Source organism: Elephas maximus, chromosome 17, assembly GCF_024166365.1.
Source record: "Elephas maximus indicus isolate mEleMax1 chromosome 17, mEleMax1 primary haplotype, whole genome shotgun sequence".
Taxonomy (NCBI): Eukaryota; Metazoa; Chordata; class Mammalia; order Proboscidea; family Elephantidae; genus Elephas; species Elephas maximus.
In genome coordinates this window covers 75,317,598-75,335,228 of record NC_064835.1, presented here as the reverse complement: position 1 = coordinate 75,335,228, position 17,631 = coordinate 75,317,598, and the positions used below count along the sequence as shown (strand labels likewise).

General features: G+C 45.9%; 1 protein-coding gene across 3 annotated transcripts in view; it reads left to right on the top strand.

Moving 5' to 3' along the window:
* The window catches only part of RASA3 (RAS p21 protein activator 3), a 269,176-nt gene that overhangs the window by 207,519 nt on the left and 44,026 nt on the right, over nt 1-17,631 (top strand). For all 3 annotated transcript variants that reach the window (XM_049856231.1, XM_049856230.1, XM_049856232.1), the window contains 6 exons: nt 3,689-3,765; nt 9,154-9,258; nt 11,048-11,204; nt 12,047-12,195; nt 13,982-14,096; nt 15,216-15,290. In XM_049856231.1, the coding sequence (XP_049712188.1) occupies nt 3,689-3,765; nt 9,154-9,258; nt 11,048-11,204; nt 12,047-12,195; nt 13,982-14,096; nt 15,216-15,290 (678 nt within the window). The remainder of the gene's footprint in view (nt 1-3,688; nt 3,766-9,153; nt 9,259-11,047; nt 11,205-12,046; nt 12,196-13,981; nt 14,097-15,215; nt 15,291-17,631) is intronic.

The following is a 17,631-nucleotide window of genomic DNA, read 5'->3' as shown; positions in this document are numbered from 1 at the left end:
GAGTCAGGGCTCAGTAAACCTTGCTATTTGGAGTTTACGTCCTTTGACTGAAATGGTTCAACCCCTTGCTTGGTGGCAACAAATCCTCTCCTATCAGGCTTCTCCTTATCTCATTTCAGTCTCAGCTTGTTAGCAGTACTTCACGGTTTGTCTGAGGCTCTATGGCCTCTGACCCAATCTGAGACCAAGCCCCTGCCTGCAGTCCCCTCAGCCCTCCAGGAAAGGAGAATGTGGAAGGGAAACACTGCCCAGCGTGTTGGCAGGCAGCCTTGGACAAGAGCACCGTGAGAAAAATAGATATTTAGTTTCAATAGGAAGTAAATAGCCTCCAGGCCTTCTTCTTCCAGGCCAACAGCTCCAGTTTTTTCCCATTGCCATTGAGGCAACTCAGACTCATGGTGACCCCATAGGTGTCAGAGTAGAACTGTGCATCATAGGGTTTTTAATGGCTGACTTTTCTGACGTAGATCGCCAGGACTTTGTTCAAAAGGTGCCTCTGAGTGGACTCAAACCTCTAACCTTTCAGTTAGCAGCTAAGTGGCGTTAACAATTTGCACTACCTAGGGACAACTAAAACCAAAAATCCAAACTCATTGCCATCGAGTCGATTCCAACTCATGGCAGCCCCGTGTGTTACGGAATAGAACTGAACTCCATTGGGTTTTCTTGGCTATAATCTTTATGGAAGCACATTTCCAGGCCTTTCTTCTGCGGTGCTGCTAGGTTCTAATTGCCAGCGTTCAGGGTAGTAGTCGAGTGCAAACTGTACCACCTAAAACCCCCTTACGTGTCTAAATTCTGTAAGAGCCACCTTTATCCATTCAGCAAGTGCCTTAGGTGCCTACTGTGTGCTGCTGTTAGGTTGGTAATAAAATGGAAAAGAAAATGGCCCAGCTGTCCCCTCACTGATAGGCCAGTGCGAGAGACAGATAATAAAGAGGCTAGCCCCGTGATAGCACCGTGATCCACTCTGTGCGGTACAAGAGAAGGTGTTACGGTACAGAAGAACCTTGAAGAGCTGGCAGACAGGGGAGGCTGCCTTGAGGAGGTGAGCTTTCATCAGACACCTGCAGGCTGAGGAGGAGCCAGCCTTTCCAGCATGGCTGAGGGCCTGAAGTAAGCGCTCAGCCAAGCTGAGGAAGTTAGGGGCAGTGACAGGGTGTGGTGAGCCAGGCAAGAGGGAGTCACTTAACAATTTCAAGCAGGGACGTGGCATGATTGGTGTTTTTAAAAAGATGACCGCATCCTGTGTGGAGGGGAATGGTTGGTATGGGGTGCGGCAGCAAAGCTAGTGTTGGTATGGAGCCTTGGAGAAGCCTCGCTTGCCAAAGGTGAACGTGGCTAGGGTGAGGGGGGAGCCAGAAGTGGAGGTAGAATAGATGGAACTTCTGATACAATGGAGGAGGGGCAGGAAGTGTTAAAAACAACTCCCACTTTTCTGACTGGAGTAGCTGGTGGATGGAAGTACCATTTTAGGAGATGGGGAAGGTGGGGGAGGGGCCGATTTGGAGGAGTTAAAGAAACCAAATCAAATCCATTGCTGTAGCTTCGATTCTGACTCATAGCAACCTCGTAAGACAGGATAGAACTGCCCCATAGGGTTTCCAAGGCTGTAATCTTTACAGAAGCAGACTGTCAGGTCTTCCTCCCACAGAGAGGCCGGTGGGTTTGAACCGCTGGCCTTTCAGTTAGCAGCTGAGCGCTTAAACACTGCACCACCAGGGCTCCTTTGAGTTTAACTAGATGACTGGAGACAGGAGCGTGGAGGTCAGGAGGGAGAGAAGCGTCTGAGAGCTTTGGGACTGAGAATGCCAGGGAGCTACCACACCGGGTGATCAGTGATGGATGCAATGCTCTTGCATGGCAAAATGGAAGCTTCAGAGCGTTTCTTTGTTCCTTTCAGCCAACCTAAGCAGCGTCTTTAGCGTTTACCTCTAATTTATAAATCAGAAAATTAAAGCTCAGAGGTTAAGCACTTTAAGCAAGATCACATAATGACTTCGCGCCAAATTCTGGATTAGAACTCTGAGCCGAGAGCTTCTAAACGAACATTAACTCCGACCTAATCCCTTGAGCGGGGAGGGCTCAAAGGAAGAGGAACTGTGTCAGTCAGGCAAGAAGGCAGCCTGTTTGTAATCATGGGTGTAATTTAATACGTGGTTTGTGTAGTTAAAGCTAGCGCCTAGCACATAACTCATGGAGATTGCTAGGAGCACAGCTGCTGGATGCATTATTATTCCTGGGTTGCAAGCCAGGGTAAAAGCTTCCCCCGTACTACGAGGGACCCTGTGGATTGGCAGGAACTGGGCTTCAAGTTTACCCCATCACTTGAATCTAGCTCTTCAGTTCCTTTTTATGTTTTAAGGAACTCACAATCCCTAAAATAGCAAGAGAAAAATAAGTGTTTTGATGTTTTCTTTCATTTTTCTAACCTCAACTAACTTGATATCCACCCCCGTCTCCCCTTGGTGAGCAAAATAAAACTTTAAAGTCCCCAGACGTAGCTTCTAGGGGAAGTTCAGGAGCTGTGGTTTCAGACAGTCCTGGTCAGGGACTTCAGAGTGTTTCATTTGATCTTCCTGAGTCGTGAGATTTCATGGGTGGGATGCTTGTACCCTCTGCATCATATTGATAAAAAAGAAGCCTCAGAAATGCTTGTGGCACCTGCCGGCCGGACCCAAGAAACTGATCTTAAGATTCTTTTAATGAGAGGCTGCAGAAACTTCCTCCGAGTGACTGCATTGGGGCCCAAGGTGGACTGCCCTCTTTGCCTCTTTCCTCCCTAAAGCATGCATTGATTTGAAGCATCAGTAGCAAAAGTAAAAGGCCTTGCAAGGCCAGGAGATTGGTCAAAAGAGCAGGTTTTCAGTTGATTGAGAATTTGGACTTTGAGTGAACCACGTCTTGGTGCCATGTGCTTGCCACTCAGATGGGCACCTGATTGGGCATTCCTTGAGGTCAGGGACCATGCCTTCTCCATCATCCACCCGCAGAGCCTGGCACATAGTGGGACTCACATGCTTGGAGGGCATGTGCTGATGTGAGGCAGGTGGGGAAACTCTGCCTTAGCTTATGGCGGTGACCTCGGTCAAGTGACTGAGCCCCCAGGAGTCCTCATATGCAGAATGAAGGGAGTGCTCTCGCTGTATGGATGCTGTGAGGATTAAATAGTCCTAAGGGGTGCCCCTGGAGCCCTGGCAGCACAGTGGTTAAGCATTCAGCTGCTAACCAAAATGTTGGCGGTTTGAATCTACCAGCTGCTCCTTGGAAACCTTATGGGGCAGTTCTACTCTGCCCTGTACAGTTGCTATGAGTCTGAATCGACTCAATGGCAATGGGTTGAGGGGTCCCCTTGACACCCAGGTTCCCAAGAATCAGGGGCCTGAGGCTGCAAAGGAAACTAATTTGAGTGTGTTTCTTCTTGAGAGTTGAGCAAAGCCAATGAAAACAACATGGTGGTGATGAACTTGAATTCTCTGTTACTAGTTATCTTCATTCTCATCTATTAAGTGGGGACACACATAGGAGCTCCTTCACTGTGGTTTTAAGAGGATAAATGAGTTAATGATACATGTACAGTTTATAGAATATTGCCTGGCATGTAATAAGCATTTAATATGTGCTGGCTATCCTTATCCTTATTTTATGATTTGTTTAAAGTGCTTTTTTCCCCCATCTATATCATCAGGTGACCAGACCCTGTAGCTACAGCAAAAAATCCCACTTTGACTTTGAGGAGGAGGATGTAGACAAACTTGAAATTAGGTAAGTTAAGAAAATCAGTATTTTCTACTTGGCAATTTTAGTTTGAAGTCACCTTTCTTGTTTGTTTGTGTTTGCTTGTTTTTTAAAATTGGGGGTTAAAATGGGGGGTGTATACTGAGGGACCGAATTGCTGGGCTAAGGGCTGTGGGGACCATGGCCTCAGGGAACATCTAGCTCAATTGGCATAACAGAGCTTATAAAGAAAATGTTCTACATTTCTACTTTGGTGAGTAGCATCTGAGATCTTAAAAGCCTCTGAGCGGACATCTAGGATACTCCACTGGTCTCACCCCTTCAGGAGCAAGGAATAATGAAGAAAACTAAAGACACAAGGGAAAGATTAGTTCAAAGGACTAATGGCCTCCACCAGACTGAGTCCAGCACAACTAGGTGGTGCCCGGCTACCACCACTGACTGCTCTGACAGGGATCACAGTAGAGGGTCCCGGACAGAGCTGGAGAAAAATGTAGAACAAAATTTTAACTCAAAAGGAAAGACCAGACTTGCTGGCCTGACAAAGACTGGGGAAACCCTGAGAGTATGGCCCCCAGACACCCTTTCAGCTCAGTAATGAGGTCACTTCTGAAGTTCACCCTTCAGCCAAAGATTGAATAGGACCATGGAACAAAACAGGACCAAAGGGGCACACCAGCCCTGGGGCAGGGACTGGAAGGCAAGAGGGAACAGGAAAGCTGGTAATAGGCAGCCCAGGGTTGAGAAGGGAGAGTGGTGACATGTCACGTGTGTACTGTTTGATGAGAAACTAATTCTGTAAACCTTCATCTAAAGTTCAATGAAAAAAAAAAAGAGTGTATAGAAATGAATTTCAGCTTTCTTGGTAACTTTAACACTAGGATGTTAGCAGCTATAGTTGAAGTAAGAGTCTTTGGGCAGTGTGCTGAAAGATATTTATGTACCAAATGGGCAGTTTTTTTGTTTTTTTATAGTTCACTTTGCAATATCTTCTCATGGTTGATGATCAAAAGATCTATGTTACTCAGTGTCTGTGAGATTCCATCCACCCGAAATGTTTGAGATCCAGGGCTGGGTGGTGCAGCTCAGCTGGGTGAACCGTGGTCATCAGCTGCTTTTAGAACCTTCATTACAAAGCCCTCGGTTTTCGCTGTCTGTGCTTATCACCCTTAAAGATTGTAACTTAAAATGTTCACTAAAAAAAAAAAAAAAAAATGTTCACTAGCATCAAAGAATGCCCTCCTTGAGCACTGGGCTCTTTTAAAGAACTGTCTTCATGAGATCAAATTGACAACAGCAACTTGAAAGCTGAGAAAGGAAGCTTAGGGGGCAGTGAGTTCATGTTAATGGGGTAGGAACAATTTAGAAAAGGGGGGTGAGAAAGGTTGCCCCATTCTTACAGGCTTAAAGAATGCAGTCAATGTCAATGAACAATACAGGTAGAAACTGCTGAGTTGGTGCATGTTCTGTTGTGTGTATTTTCGACAAAAATAAAAACAAATTATTTTAAATAATTTTTACTAGCATTAATTTTAGAAAATATTCCAGGACTTCCTTCCTACCATCTTTGGCCGGTAGCTTCCAGCTCTCAGGTTCAGGAAATCCCCTGCGGGGTGGGCCTGCCAGCCTTTCCCCTGGACGGAGCAGAGGCAGGGCAGCTGGAGCCAGGAGTAGGTGGCATGAGGGTCTGCTACCACCCTGCTCCTAACTGAACGGGACGCACTTGCTTGAAGAATCACTGAGGCCTGCCCCGCTCCAGGCTAGACCGGTCTCCTACTCTCAGCTCCTGTCCTCATGGAAAATGCTTCTTGCAAAATGATCTTATCTGTGAATCCTATATTTATCTCCCCTTGTTCTGCTCAAACATGTTGTCATAGAAACCAAGTCTTTGTTAAACATTCACCTATGGCTGGTCTGCTCCCATAATCTTCTTTCATGGCATCCTAATACTTTCCAGAGGAAACGAAGGAGAATAAGACATCGTATGTGGTTTAGCAAAGGTATTTTGGATGCTTAAATTAAGAAGGCATGCTCTCATGTCCGAAATTCAGAAAGAACATCAAAAGAAACACAAGCAAATTGTGAGTCTTTGTTTCCAGAAAGTCTCCACAATGCCACTTACTTAAGAAACCAAAACTCAAAGCTGTCGAGTCGATTCCGACTCATAGCGACCCTATAGGACGGAGTAGACCTGCCCCATAGGGTTCCAAGGAGCGCCTGGCAGATTCAAACTGCCGACCTTTTGGTTAGCAGCCATAGCTCTTAACCACTACGCCACCAGGGTTTCCAACATTTACTTAGATTCTTATAAAAGGCGATCTTCCAGGAATGTCCATTTTATGGACCAAGTCAGTGTCCCTTCCTCTTTGTTAAAGTAAGCTGGATTCTTATTTGTTTTGTTTTTTTATTGCAGTCTCTGTTTTTTCTGTACCAACTTCCTGTACAAATGTTTCTGCATAATTCCTCCTATCTACTATGAAAAGGCACATATACAGATTTATTTGAAACTTCCTATACTGTGCAAAAACGCAAAAAAGGGGGGGGCATAAAAATTACTCAAGTCATCTCTTTCCTGATCATCTCTTCCCTCCACACCTGGGTTCGATACCCCTGTCTGTAGTGTGCATTGACTTTTAGACACTAATTTTATTTAGGTTGTTTTAGGGAATATGAGTGGCAGTTCTATTGCTAGGGTCATACAAAGTGCCACTTGTGGGACTCTTCTCTCCTTCACCTGGCAGATACTGATGTTCCTGCAAGGAGCCAGCACCATCCAAGGTACAGAGGGTCTGCAACCCCGCTCCCATGAAGCTTACGTTGTAATCAGAGAGACAGAAAACAAGTAAATATGTAGTTTTCAGTAGTCATGAGGGTTAAGATGATCATGTTTAGGCCAGGCGGTACGGTGGATAAGCTTTTGGCTGTTAACCAAAAGCTGGGCAGTTCAAATCCAGCAGCCACTCCTTGGAAACCCTATGGGGCAGTTCTGCTCAGTCCTATAGGGTCGCTATGAGTTGGAATCGACTCAACGACCACGAGTTTACTTTTTATTTTAAGACATGTTTATTTTTGGAAATTCTGTGGAGTGCAGTTCTATTCTGCAACACGTGGGGTCACCATGAGTCGGAATCAACTTCACAGCAAGAAGTGTGTTTTTTATTTGAGAATCTTATGAATTTTGCTCAGTTTGAGGTAGTTTAAAATCAGCTTGCATTTTAGGGTTAGGGCATCCTGAGGCATGTGAGGTTGAATTAGAAAGACCACGGAAGAGGTTGCTCTGGTGTCCCTGAAAAGAACCTGCACCAGCTTTCACGGCCTCTTGAGCAGTAACTAAGATGTGTGGAGAGGCTTCTGGGCCAGGCAGGGAAAGGCTGACCCTGACGGTGACAATGAAGGAAAGCAGGCTGAAGGCTGTGCTGAGATTGTACAGAATGTTTCCCTTCCCCGACACTTCCTCTTCCCACCACAGGGTAGACAGAGGCGTTTTGTGTCCATATTTTCTCTCTTTCCATCAAGTCCTGAGGAAGTGCCGTTACCTCCTCCACGGACGTAAATTGCTTTGAGCCCAATTTTTAAATGTCTTCAGTTAGCTTAAATCTTCATTTCCAGTGCTTCAGAATACTGAGCAAGAGGCAAAGTAGCCCTAAATTTTGAGCTTCTTGAAAAGGTCTTGACTGGAGGACTGACTCCAGACAAAATGACAAGGACTTGTTTAAAAATTGTCTTTTGATACCAGCTGTTCCTCCGGCATGCCCCTTCTTCCTCTTTTTTCTTGCTGAGGGAAAGAAGCTTTTTTTTTTTTTTTTAATTGGGCTTTGAATTAAAACATGAAGTCTTAGGGTTTTGTCTTTCTTTTTCCTTTAAGCATACAAACAAAAATGTTTCAGAATGTTTCTCTGACCAAAAAAAAAAAAGGCCTGACAAGTTGTTTGTCATATTGCTAAATTGTCAATCAGGAGATTAAAAATTCTGTTTTGCTTATTCTAAAAATAATCTGTGGGATATTGATTCCTGGTTGTCGTCCTCCAGTGCCACCTTCACTGTCTTCCAAATGCTTATTTGTTTCTTTTTACGGCATTCTTTCTACCGCTGAATGTTGACCACTCTCCTTTTGGCTTGCGAGGATGGCAGAATGCACTGGCTAACGTTTTCTAGATTTTTTTTCCCCTTCCACATTAATTTCCACCAAAGCATGGTTAGAAATCTTTATGTTAGATTCTCAGCTCCATGTAGCGAATGGCTGGTTAAGTTGTCACTGTGCAGTTTAAAACCTGTTAACTTGTTAGCACCAGCTAATGTCATCAATCATTCCAACAGGAAGATACAGTTACCACAGCCTCAAAATCTGAAGGAAACAGTGGAGAGTTCTACCTGACAAAAAAAGACTAGTGAGTGATCCCTCCCATCTCAGAAGTTACCAGACTGTTCAGAAGGATGGGCGTGGACACTTCATAAAGAATGTGACATAAATAGTGCTGTGGTTTGGCAGCTGTTTGTGACCCAGCTACTCTCTTTCCCCCTTTCTTTCCTCTGTGTGGAGCGTTTTGGCTTTTTTTCTTTTTTTTTTTTTAATGATTCACACTGGTTAGTAGTATGTGATTGGTGGATGTTAAGGTTCTAAGTTCAGGTAGAGAAGGAGGGTTCAAATGCACCTATTTTTTTCCCCCCGGACATGCCTTCATGTGATGAAAAGTAGTGAGCATCCTGTTTTTAAATTGGTCAGGTTGGCCAAGTCCTGGCATTTTCATACCTTTTCGTATAGCGTTATTTTCTACTGGCAGTCTCATCCACTGAGAGTAATTAGACTGAGGAGAATTAGACTAGATTCATTCATGCACGCAGCTTTTATCAAGGCCCTGCAGATGAAAAGTCATCATGCTCAGTGCTTGGGCCAGAGAGCTAAGAGTCACAGCTCTACACAGCACTCCTGTTTGTGAGATTAGTGTACCTATGAAGCTTTCCCACCTTGAGGAGAAGTAGTTTGCTTCCTCCCTGAGCCTCTTCTTGGGATAGTGGAGCCTACAGACATTGCTGAAGTGAAGATGTGACAGTAGGTACCCAAGTACCGAATAGCTAACCTCCAGTGTCAAAGAGTGGCAGGAAGAGGCTGAGTCCCCGGAGACCATCCCGTTCACCACATACCAGCCAGATGGGCTCTGCTCCCATCCCTTCCTTTCTTTTCATTTTGCAACCTGGGAAAATGCAAGTCTGTATTCCGAAGTCATAATCCTGGTTTGAACTTATATTTTGAACTTAGTTTAGATCTTCATTAAGACTGGCTTTGTCAGGACAGTAGGTTGATCGTGTTCCAAGCCCCTCTTGGGGAAAATAGAAGAAAAACTGTTAATAATCTCTGTTCCACCCTAGGTTGTCCTTCTTTAGGTAAAACTTGTGTTATCATGTGTTGTTTTTCAGAGTTGACCTCTGGAATGCCAGTAACTTGAAATTTGGAGATGAGTTTCTGGGAGAACTAAGGATCCCACTGAAAGTGCTCCGGCAGTCCAGCTCCTACGAGGCATGGTAACGTAACAGCAGGCCCAGTCACACGTCAGCCAGCTGCTGCCTCTTCTCTAGGGACAGAGCTGAGAAATCAAAAGAAAGCAAAAAAGGCCTCCAACATGAAGTGGCACAGAATTTATGTTCTCAGCCCTTTAGCTTCTCACTGAGCACCCATCTCCTCTTTGCACGTGATTCTAACAGCTCTGGCTTGCTGATCCAGTTTCTACTTTTGTAGCAGGTGAGGCACAGGTGGTACAATTACAGGTGATGGCCAAGAACCTTAAATCAAAGAAAGGAGGAAAGGAAGGATAAAACACAGGCCTTAAAACTTTGGGAACAGCCTTTTAGGGCTGGTTATTGGGGATGAGACAAACAGCTGAAAGACTTCATTGGACCATCAGAACATCAGCGTATCCAACCTCCGTACAATGACGGATGTTCTTGACCTTTGCCCCATGTCATCTACTAAAGGTGAAGCCATCGGAAGGTGACTCCTCATCTTCTGAGGAGGGTGCGGAAGGGTGCCGTGTGTTTCATCTCCATTTAAAACCATGCATCTAAAATGTGGACGCGTTTCAGTTCTGCGTCATAACTCATTTCAGTATCCCACGTGGCTACAATTTTGCTACTTTCCTGAACCTTTATGTCTTGTTTTCTCTAGGGCACTTTGTATTTTGGCATGAGGGATATCCCTTTATTTTCTTTCATGATCGGTATATAAATCAAACTGCATCACAATAAATATCAGTGGGAAGTCTTAAATATTTTTGCCCCTGGTCACTGGTTTTCTTCATTTCCTTTAGCAAGTAGGTACACGATTCAGGAAGAAAATGTGAACTGTATCTTGTTGCGTTATACATCAGCAACCGTAGACATCAAAACAATCACACATTTTGTGAAACTTTTTGCACTGTGCTTGATAGCAGAGTTTTCTATCAACAGGATATCATGGGACTTGTGTACCTTTTAATTCCTAGAGCCATGGGCAGCTGGACCAGAACCATATAATTAGATTTCAGCTTCTTGTTGGGAGGCTTAAGCAAACTCCCAGCCATAGTAACCAAGGATATGATGTTTGCCTTGTGGTCCACTGAAAACCTCACCAAATACCCCATGGTGGTGAAGTGCCTCAGAGACAAGATCTACCTGTGTAATATCTTTAAACTACATAAACCCAATAAACTACATAGCCAGCAAAATTAGAGCAAGTATGGTTCCTGGATGGACCATACAGGGTAGAATAGAAAAGAGTTGCAAAGGGAGAAAACAGCACTGCACATAATGGTCCAGCTGGCCCCGCCCATACACACTCGCCATTCGCTCTAACATTGAAAGCTGGGCTACACTTTCATTAAAATAATCATCATTTTGCTCTGTGTACTGCTAGCCCATTGTCAAGTTTCAATCTTTACAGGTAAATCATTTAACTGCAAAGTTGACCCTAACTACTTATGTGTATATTCAAGCCAACATATGTGCTCAGACACTTTTTCTTTTTCACTTCCAATTCCTTCTCCTTCTCATTCCTTCCACCTTTTCCCATTTTCTCCCTTAACTTCTAAGTGTGTGGCTTTTTATAAGCAGCCTCATAGTAAGCCTCCTAGGGTGGGAAGCATCTTCCCAAGCTGCACTGGAGCCCCCCAGGCACTGCAAGGCGGACCACCTGCAGAATCACCCTCATGCCCCCACCTGTCGCCCGCTTCAGACCTCAACACCCAAAGAGCTGTTTGAGGGGATGACCAGCTGCTGTGCAGGGCACTTTAAAGATGCCGCTGCCTCAAACTGCCTTTTCTCTGTGTGTGTTTTCCAGGTATTTCCTTCAACCCCGGGATAACGGCAGTAAGAGCCTGAAACCGGGTGATCTGGGGTCCTTAAGGTTGAACGTGGTTTACACGGAGGACCACGTTTTCTCCTCAGACTATTACAGGCCTCTCCGGGACCTCCTGCTAAAGTCTGCAGATGTGGAGGTAATTTGCTCTGTTTGCCTTTTTGGTTTACCTACCCATGACCTTCGTAAAACCATCACAAACATTTCTCAGGGTCAGGGAGGGAGTTGCCCTGGCGGACCTGGCCTCAACCACCTCAGCTACTTCCTCTGCTGATTTGTGACTTTCATCAGCAGCCTCAGGTCTCCTCCAGGTTGTTTTCGTGCCCTCCCTGCCGAGAAAGATCTTTATCTCCTTTTGCTGGCTGCAAGGGGGTACACACCCAACTCTGCTGCAGTTAGAGCCCTTCGTGGAGAAGCCACAGGCAGGGTGTAGGACTTCCTAGTTTTTACTTCTGACTCTCAACGAAATGCCTTTGGTTTCCTTTGCTCACAGACCTTCATTCTGTTTGCATTTTGGAGATTCATGGGGGGAGGAGCAGAACTTGTGGGTTTTCTCTTCTGTAGTTGACCCCACAAGGAAACAGCCCAAATTTGCGAATTGGAGATTTTAATGTGATTTTTCGTGAGATGCATGTTCTCTGTCTCAGCAAAAAGCTGTAGTTATCATGGCTAGAAATGATAGCACATAAACCGCAAAGGGAGAACACAGAAAGGGAAAAAACCAATTTGCAGTTCTTTCTTTGGAAGCCTTGTAGCACTAAAAACATGTGAACGGCGTGAGGACGGTTTCTTTCTGGAGGACTTGGTTTTTAGATTGCTGCCCCCTAGTGGTTGAAAAATACCGACGCAGAAGGGAAAGTGGAAACGTTCAGTGTCGCTCCAAGGCACAGGCATTGGAAGCCTGCCCTGCCTAGATCTCAGACAGTCACTAAGTTGGTTGAATGTTTGCCCTCCAAAAGTCCATGTTGTCTCTTTGTCCAGCCTGTGTCTGCATCTGCGGCCCATATTTTGGGCGAAGTTTGTAGAGAAAAGCAGGAGGCAGCGATCCCACTGGTGCGACTCTTCCTACACTATGGCAAGATTGTGCCGTTCATCAGCGCCATTGCAAATGCCGAAGTGAAAAGGACTCAGTGAGTACCCAGCGCTGGCCCTGCTTCCTGACCCCCAGTCTTTTCCCTGCCTTCCCGCCCCCTGAAGGAATGTCAAGTCCTTCTCTGCAGGCAAGCCTACACATGATTCTGGGAAATCTAAGTTACTGCGGAGTCCCTGGATGGTGCGAACAGTTAATACACTTGGCTGCTAACCAAGAGGCTGGCAGTTCAAGACCATCCAGAGGTACCTCAGAAGACAGGCCTGAAGATCTACTTCTAAAAAACCAGCCATTGAAAAACCCGTGGAGCACAGTTCTACTCTGATACACAGGGGGTTGTCATGAGTCAGAATTGACTCGATAGCGACTGGTTTACTGGTTTAAAGTTACTTCCACCCACAGGTGAGAAACTAAGGCTGTAGAAGGTTTGGGTAATTGGGTAGCAATAGGAGTCACCATCAAAAAATACTTTGAAGTGCTGGGTATTCAGGAAACTTAAGTATAAGCAGGCCTCCCAAGATAATAATCTAAATTCAGAGGCATGCTTACTGATTTTTAAAAAACTCACCTTTTCTTTAGGAAATCTCAAAGGAAGTGTGCAAAGAATTGGGGTGAACATATGCACTGGTTGCTTTAGAGAAAGCGTGCAGTTCTTCATGGCCTTTTCCAGGTTGCTTTGAGGTCCCTTTGTGTTTAAATTTTAAGAGCTCTATGTAAATGGAGTCAAACCAAAACCATTCTCATTGCCGTCGAGTGGATTCTGACTCATAGCAACCTATAGGACAGAGTAGAACTGCCCTATAGGGTTTCCAAGGAATGGCTGGTGGATTTGAACTGCTGACCTTTTGGTTAGCAGCCAAGCTCTCTAACCACTTCACCACCAGGACTCCAAATGGAGTCAATGGCTGCGAATTGGTAGACCTGCATCCTCTCAAGACTGGCATGACCTCGCCCACTGAGGGAGCTGCTCCCTGGCCACCCTCAGGGAAGGGGATGGCACTTGTTGATTGAGACAGATCCAGAATGTGCCCACGAGTTATGCGAGGTAAAGAACAGTCTGTTTTATTTGCTTCTCTGCCAGACTTTATCCTGATGAGAGCTGTTGGTGCTTAGAATCATTCATTGATTCTAAACTTCACCAAGAGAGAAGGTGATGATAGCTTGGCAAAGATCAATCCAGTGTATTACCCTCTGAGTTGAAAAGCTCCTGTGGTTGTTTACACAGGAGAGACTCAGAGGGAGGGGTTTCAGAGTACCTAGCCTGGACTTCAGAAAAAGGCCAAACCTGTTGCTGCCGAGTCAGTTCCGCCTCATGGCCACCCCATTTGTTACAGAGTGGAACTGCTCCATAGGGTTTTCTTGCTTGTAATCTTTACGAAAGCAGATCACCAGGTCTTTGTTCCATGGCACCACTGGGTGGTTCCGATCTGCCAACCTTTAGATTAGTAAAAAAAAAAAAAAAAAAAAACAAATCAAACCCATTGCCATTGAGTTGATTCTGACTCATAGCAACCCTATAGGACAGAGTAGAATAGGACAGAGTAGAACTGCCCATAGGGTTTCCAAGGAGTGCCTGGTGGATTAGAACCGCCAACCTTTTGGTTGAAGCCCTAGCTCTTAACCGCTGCACCACCAGGGTTTCCTTTAGGTCAGTGGTCAAGCACAACCACTTGGTCTTCTCTACCTCATGAAAAATCTGAAGACAGACTCCTGGAGGTGGCCTTATTTCTGCATCAGATGGAGGGACATTCCAGAACAGGCTGTGCTTCCTTAATATGCATTGGTATCACGTGGAGACAAACATCATCCCCAAAATTGTTTTCCAGAGACCCAAATACCATTTTCCGAGGAAACTCTTTGACTTCCAAGTGCATTGATGAGACGATGAAGCTGGCAGGGATGCACTATCTCCAGGTCACCCTGAAGCCCATTATAGAGGAGGTGAGTCACCCCTGCGGGCCTCAGCTGCCGGGGCCCTGCTACTTCAGTGTTATTGCAGTGGGGGAAGGACTTCCCTGGGAACTGACGTTTTTATTGCGGATGATAACACACGTACAGAAAAGGGCATAAATAGAGATGTTCAGTGTAGCCAAGAGCTGTTAGTATCAGCTCTGTTTTTAGCTTCGCCACAGGGACGTCAGCTTACTAGTTTTGTAGGGAAGTTTCACCATGTATTCCGTTATCTTCCACATTTTCTTGAATTAAATAATAAATAAATAAATCTGTCACCCAGCTAAAGACAGAAGGATGTCAAGGAAAGGATGGTTCTTCGTGAGGCAGCGCTTTCCCCACATCCCTCTGGCTCTCCCTGAATTTCTGAAACGGCGTAGTTTTGTCTAGAGCTCTGTTGCAGCTATGTGATGTAGCTTTTCATAATCTCTCTCGTACAGTGTGATCGGTCTCTTTCCAGGGTAGTAACTGATTGACACGTTTAAACCACACGTTTCCTTTCCAAGTGACTCAGCGCTTTCTTACCTAACCTGTTAAATGCGATACCTTGTCAGGCAGCATTTTCCCAAGAACAGTTTCATAAAAAATAGGCTCTTTTGCAAATGAGAGAGAATTTAAAATAGCATTCCGGTTGGACCTGTGGTCAAAATCGTTTTAGCATTTTGAAGTAAAAATGTTATTAAAGTTTTATGAAACTTAATGCCACGTAAACTGATGCAACATGGGCCTTCAAAAATGTTCTACTTACCTAATACCGACTCAGGACCCTGCACCTCACCAGTTATTTGTGTACATTATTTCATTGACTCCCTCCAGAGACCCTGTGTATTTTCTCCCTTGCAGCTGATGCAGCCAGGGCAGGAGGGCTCAGTCACGTAGCCCACGGAGTGTTGGGCCTGAGTTTGAACCAGCCTGCCTGCCAGCCCGCACTAGTCTCCCCAGAGCCTTGCTCCAGTGCCAGCTGCCAGGGCCGCAGAATTCACCACTTCGAGCTGTCTGAATAAGACTCACGATCCCCGTCTCAGTGACACCTGACATCCCTACCCTCCACTCCCACCTTGGCTTCTGGAACCTGCTTTGTATACTCATTGTTTTAAATGTCCTTTCCAGATATGCCAAAGCCACAAATCTTGTGAAATTGACCCTGTAAAATTAAAAGATGGCGAAAACCTTGAAAACAACATGGTAAGAAGTTCTTGTGTTTTGTTCATACACCCATTTTCCAAGCCAGCCACCTGTGTTTGAGGTTTTTCAGTGTTGTGGCTATGTAGGCTCTGTCTGTTGGATTGGAGGTTCCGGGGTGGAGTAGGGAAGGAGACCAAGGTGCGCTTGGCACAGAGGCTGACAGCTGGAGTCTGAAATGGAAGGGTCTGCATGCGCTGTCCCTATTGAGCTTTGAGTTTCGTTCGTTGTGATTCAGCTCCTGTAAAATCGTCAGTCCCAGACTGACGCCATTTACCATCAGCCCTCATTGCTCTCCATTTCTTTCCTGCTAACTAACTTTGCCTCCGAGGACTGCCTCACTCAGCTCAGCTCCCAAGTGGGCTCCTTTTGTTCTCCTGCTCTTTTTCTCATCTCTTGGAATAAGCCAGAAGCATTTATTCGCCTGCCCTTTTTCTTCCACCTCAACAAACAGAAGAACCCCAAACTTGAGCCCCTCATGTTGCTCCTGGCAGCAATGATCTTTAAAAAAAAAAAACAAGCAAAGCTCCCTGGTTTTGACATGTCATCTGAAACTTTTCATCTTTTTCTATAATTTCTTCAGGCCAGGTCAAACTAAGTTGTAATTATACCTTTAAATAACAGAGGCAAAGGCCCTGCTTTCAGGGAATTATATTCTAGTGAATTTTAATTCTATACTCAGTTAATGATATCAGGGCAGAGAAGAAAGATACAGTGTGTTTTTTTTCCTCCATATTCCCCAGAACTCCAATGTGTAATTACTTTTATCACCACACAATAGTATAATTTTCAGTACGTATTTTAAGAAGGAGTTGGATTTTTTTTAAAGTACTGAGAAGTATCCCTTTTATACAGAAGAATGTATAAAGCCTATACAGTTTAAGGAGTCGTCCCTGGGTGGTGCAGACGGTTAAGCACTCGGCCAAATGCACCTCGGAAGAAAGGCGTGGTGGTTGACTTCTGAGAAATCAGCCATTGAGAATCCTATAGAGCACAGCTCTGCTCTGACACATGGGATCGCCATGAGTTGGAGCCAACTCCACGGCAGCAGTTTAAAGATGAATAAAATGAATTTGGGGAGGGGGAATGTGATGAGGAAGGAGAAGCATTTCAGGCAGAGGGGAAGCATGGCCAAGGGCATGGCGGAAAGAAACAACACGCTGTGTGTCCCAGAAGTATAAAGCAGGGTGTGGAAGGGGAGGAGCTGGGCCTTAAAGGGCCCTGTGGAAAAAAACCCAAAAACCAAACCCACTGCCGTCGAATCGATTCCAACTCATAGTGGCCCTATAGGACAGAGTAGAACTGCCCCATAGAGTTTCCAAGGAGTGCCTGGTGGATTTGAACTGCTGACCTTTTGGTTAGCAGCCGTAGCTCTTAACCACTGCACCACTGGGGTTTCCCAAAGGGCCTTATGAGAGAATGAGAAATTCAGGCTTTTATCCCAAAGGTGAAGAGAAGGAGGAAGCCCCTAGAGGATCCTATGGTGGGACAGTGATGTGATCGAACTTCCCCTGAGGAAACTCCCTCTGGCAGCTGCATGGGGATAATGTGGACAGGGAGGTGAGTCTGGAGGCCAGGGGACAACTAGGCGATGGCTGATCAGGGAGCCCAGCCCAGTGAGACCCAGGCAGGTCAGGTGGGAGCAGTTGAAGTCCTCATCTATTTCTTCCTCCCTCCACCTCCCTCCCTTTCCATTGTGCTAGCTTCCCTTCTCTTTCCTCCACCCCCCCATCCTCCTGTCCCTCCACCCCTCATCCTCCTGTCCTTCCACCCCCCATCCTCCTGTCCCTCCACCCCTCATCCTCCTGTCCTTCCACCCCCCATCCTCCTGTCCCTCCACCCTTCATCCTCCTGTCCTTCCACCCCCCATCCTCTTATCCCTCCACCCCCCATCCTCCTGTCCTCTATACCCCCCATCCTCCTGTCCCTCCACCCCCATCCTCCTGTCCCTCTACCCCCCCCATCCTCCTGTCCCTCCATCCACTCCTCCCTCTACCCACCCACCCAGCCAGCCAGCCAGCCAGCCGGTTATCCATCCATCCAATGTTTGCTATGCACCTAGTATGTGCCGGTCACTGTTTGTGAGCTGGGGATACAGCAGTGAACAAGAGACAACAATCTCCTTCCATTCTAATGGAGTAGACTACAGACAGTTGTGTGGTGCATTAGAGCATTAGAGACTGATCAGAGCTGTGCAGAGAGGTAAAACGGTAAGGGCCTCAGGTGGCCAGGAAAGGCCTGCTGAGAAAGTGACATTTGAGCAAAGTGGCTTCCATGGAAGAGGCCAGCTGGGCTTGAGGCTGTCTCTTCAGCGTGGAACCCTAGCCCTGTTGGGGGCCCTGGT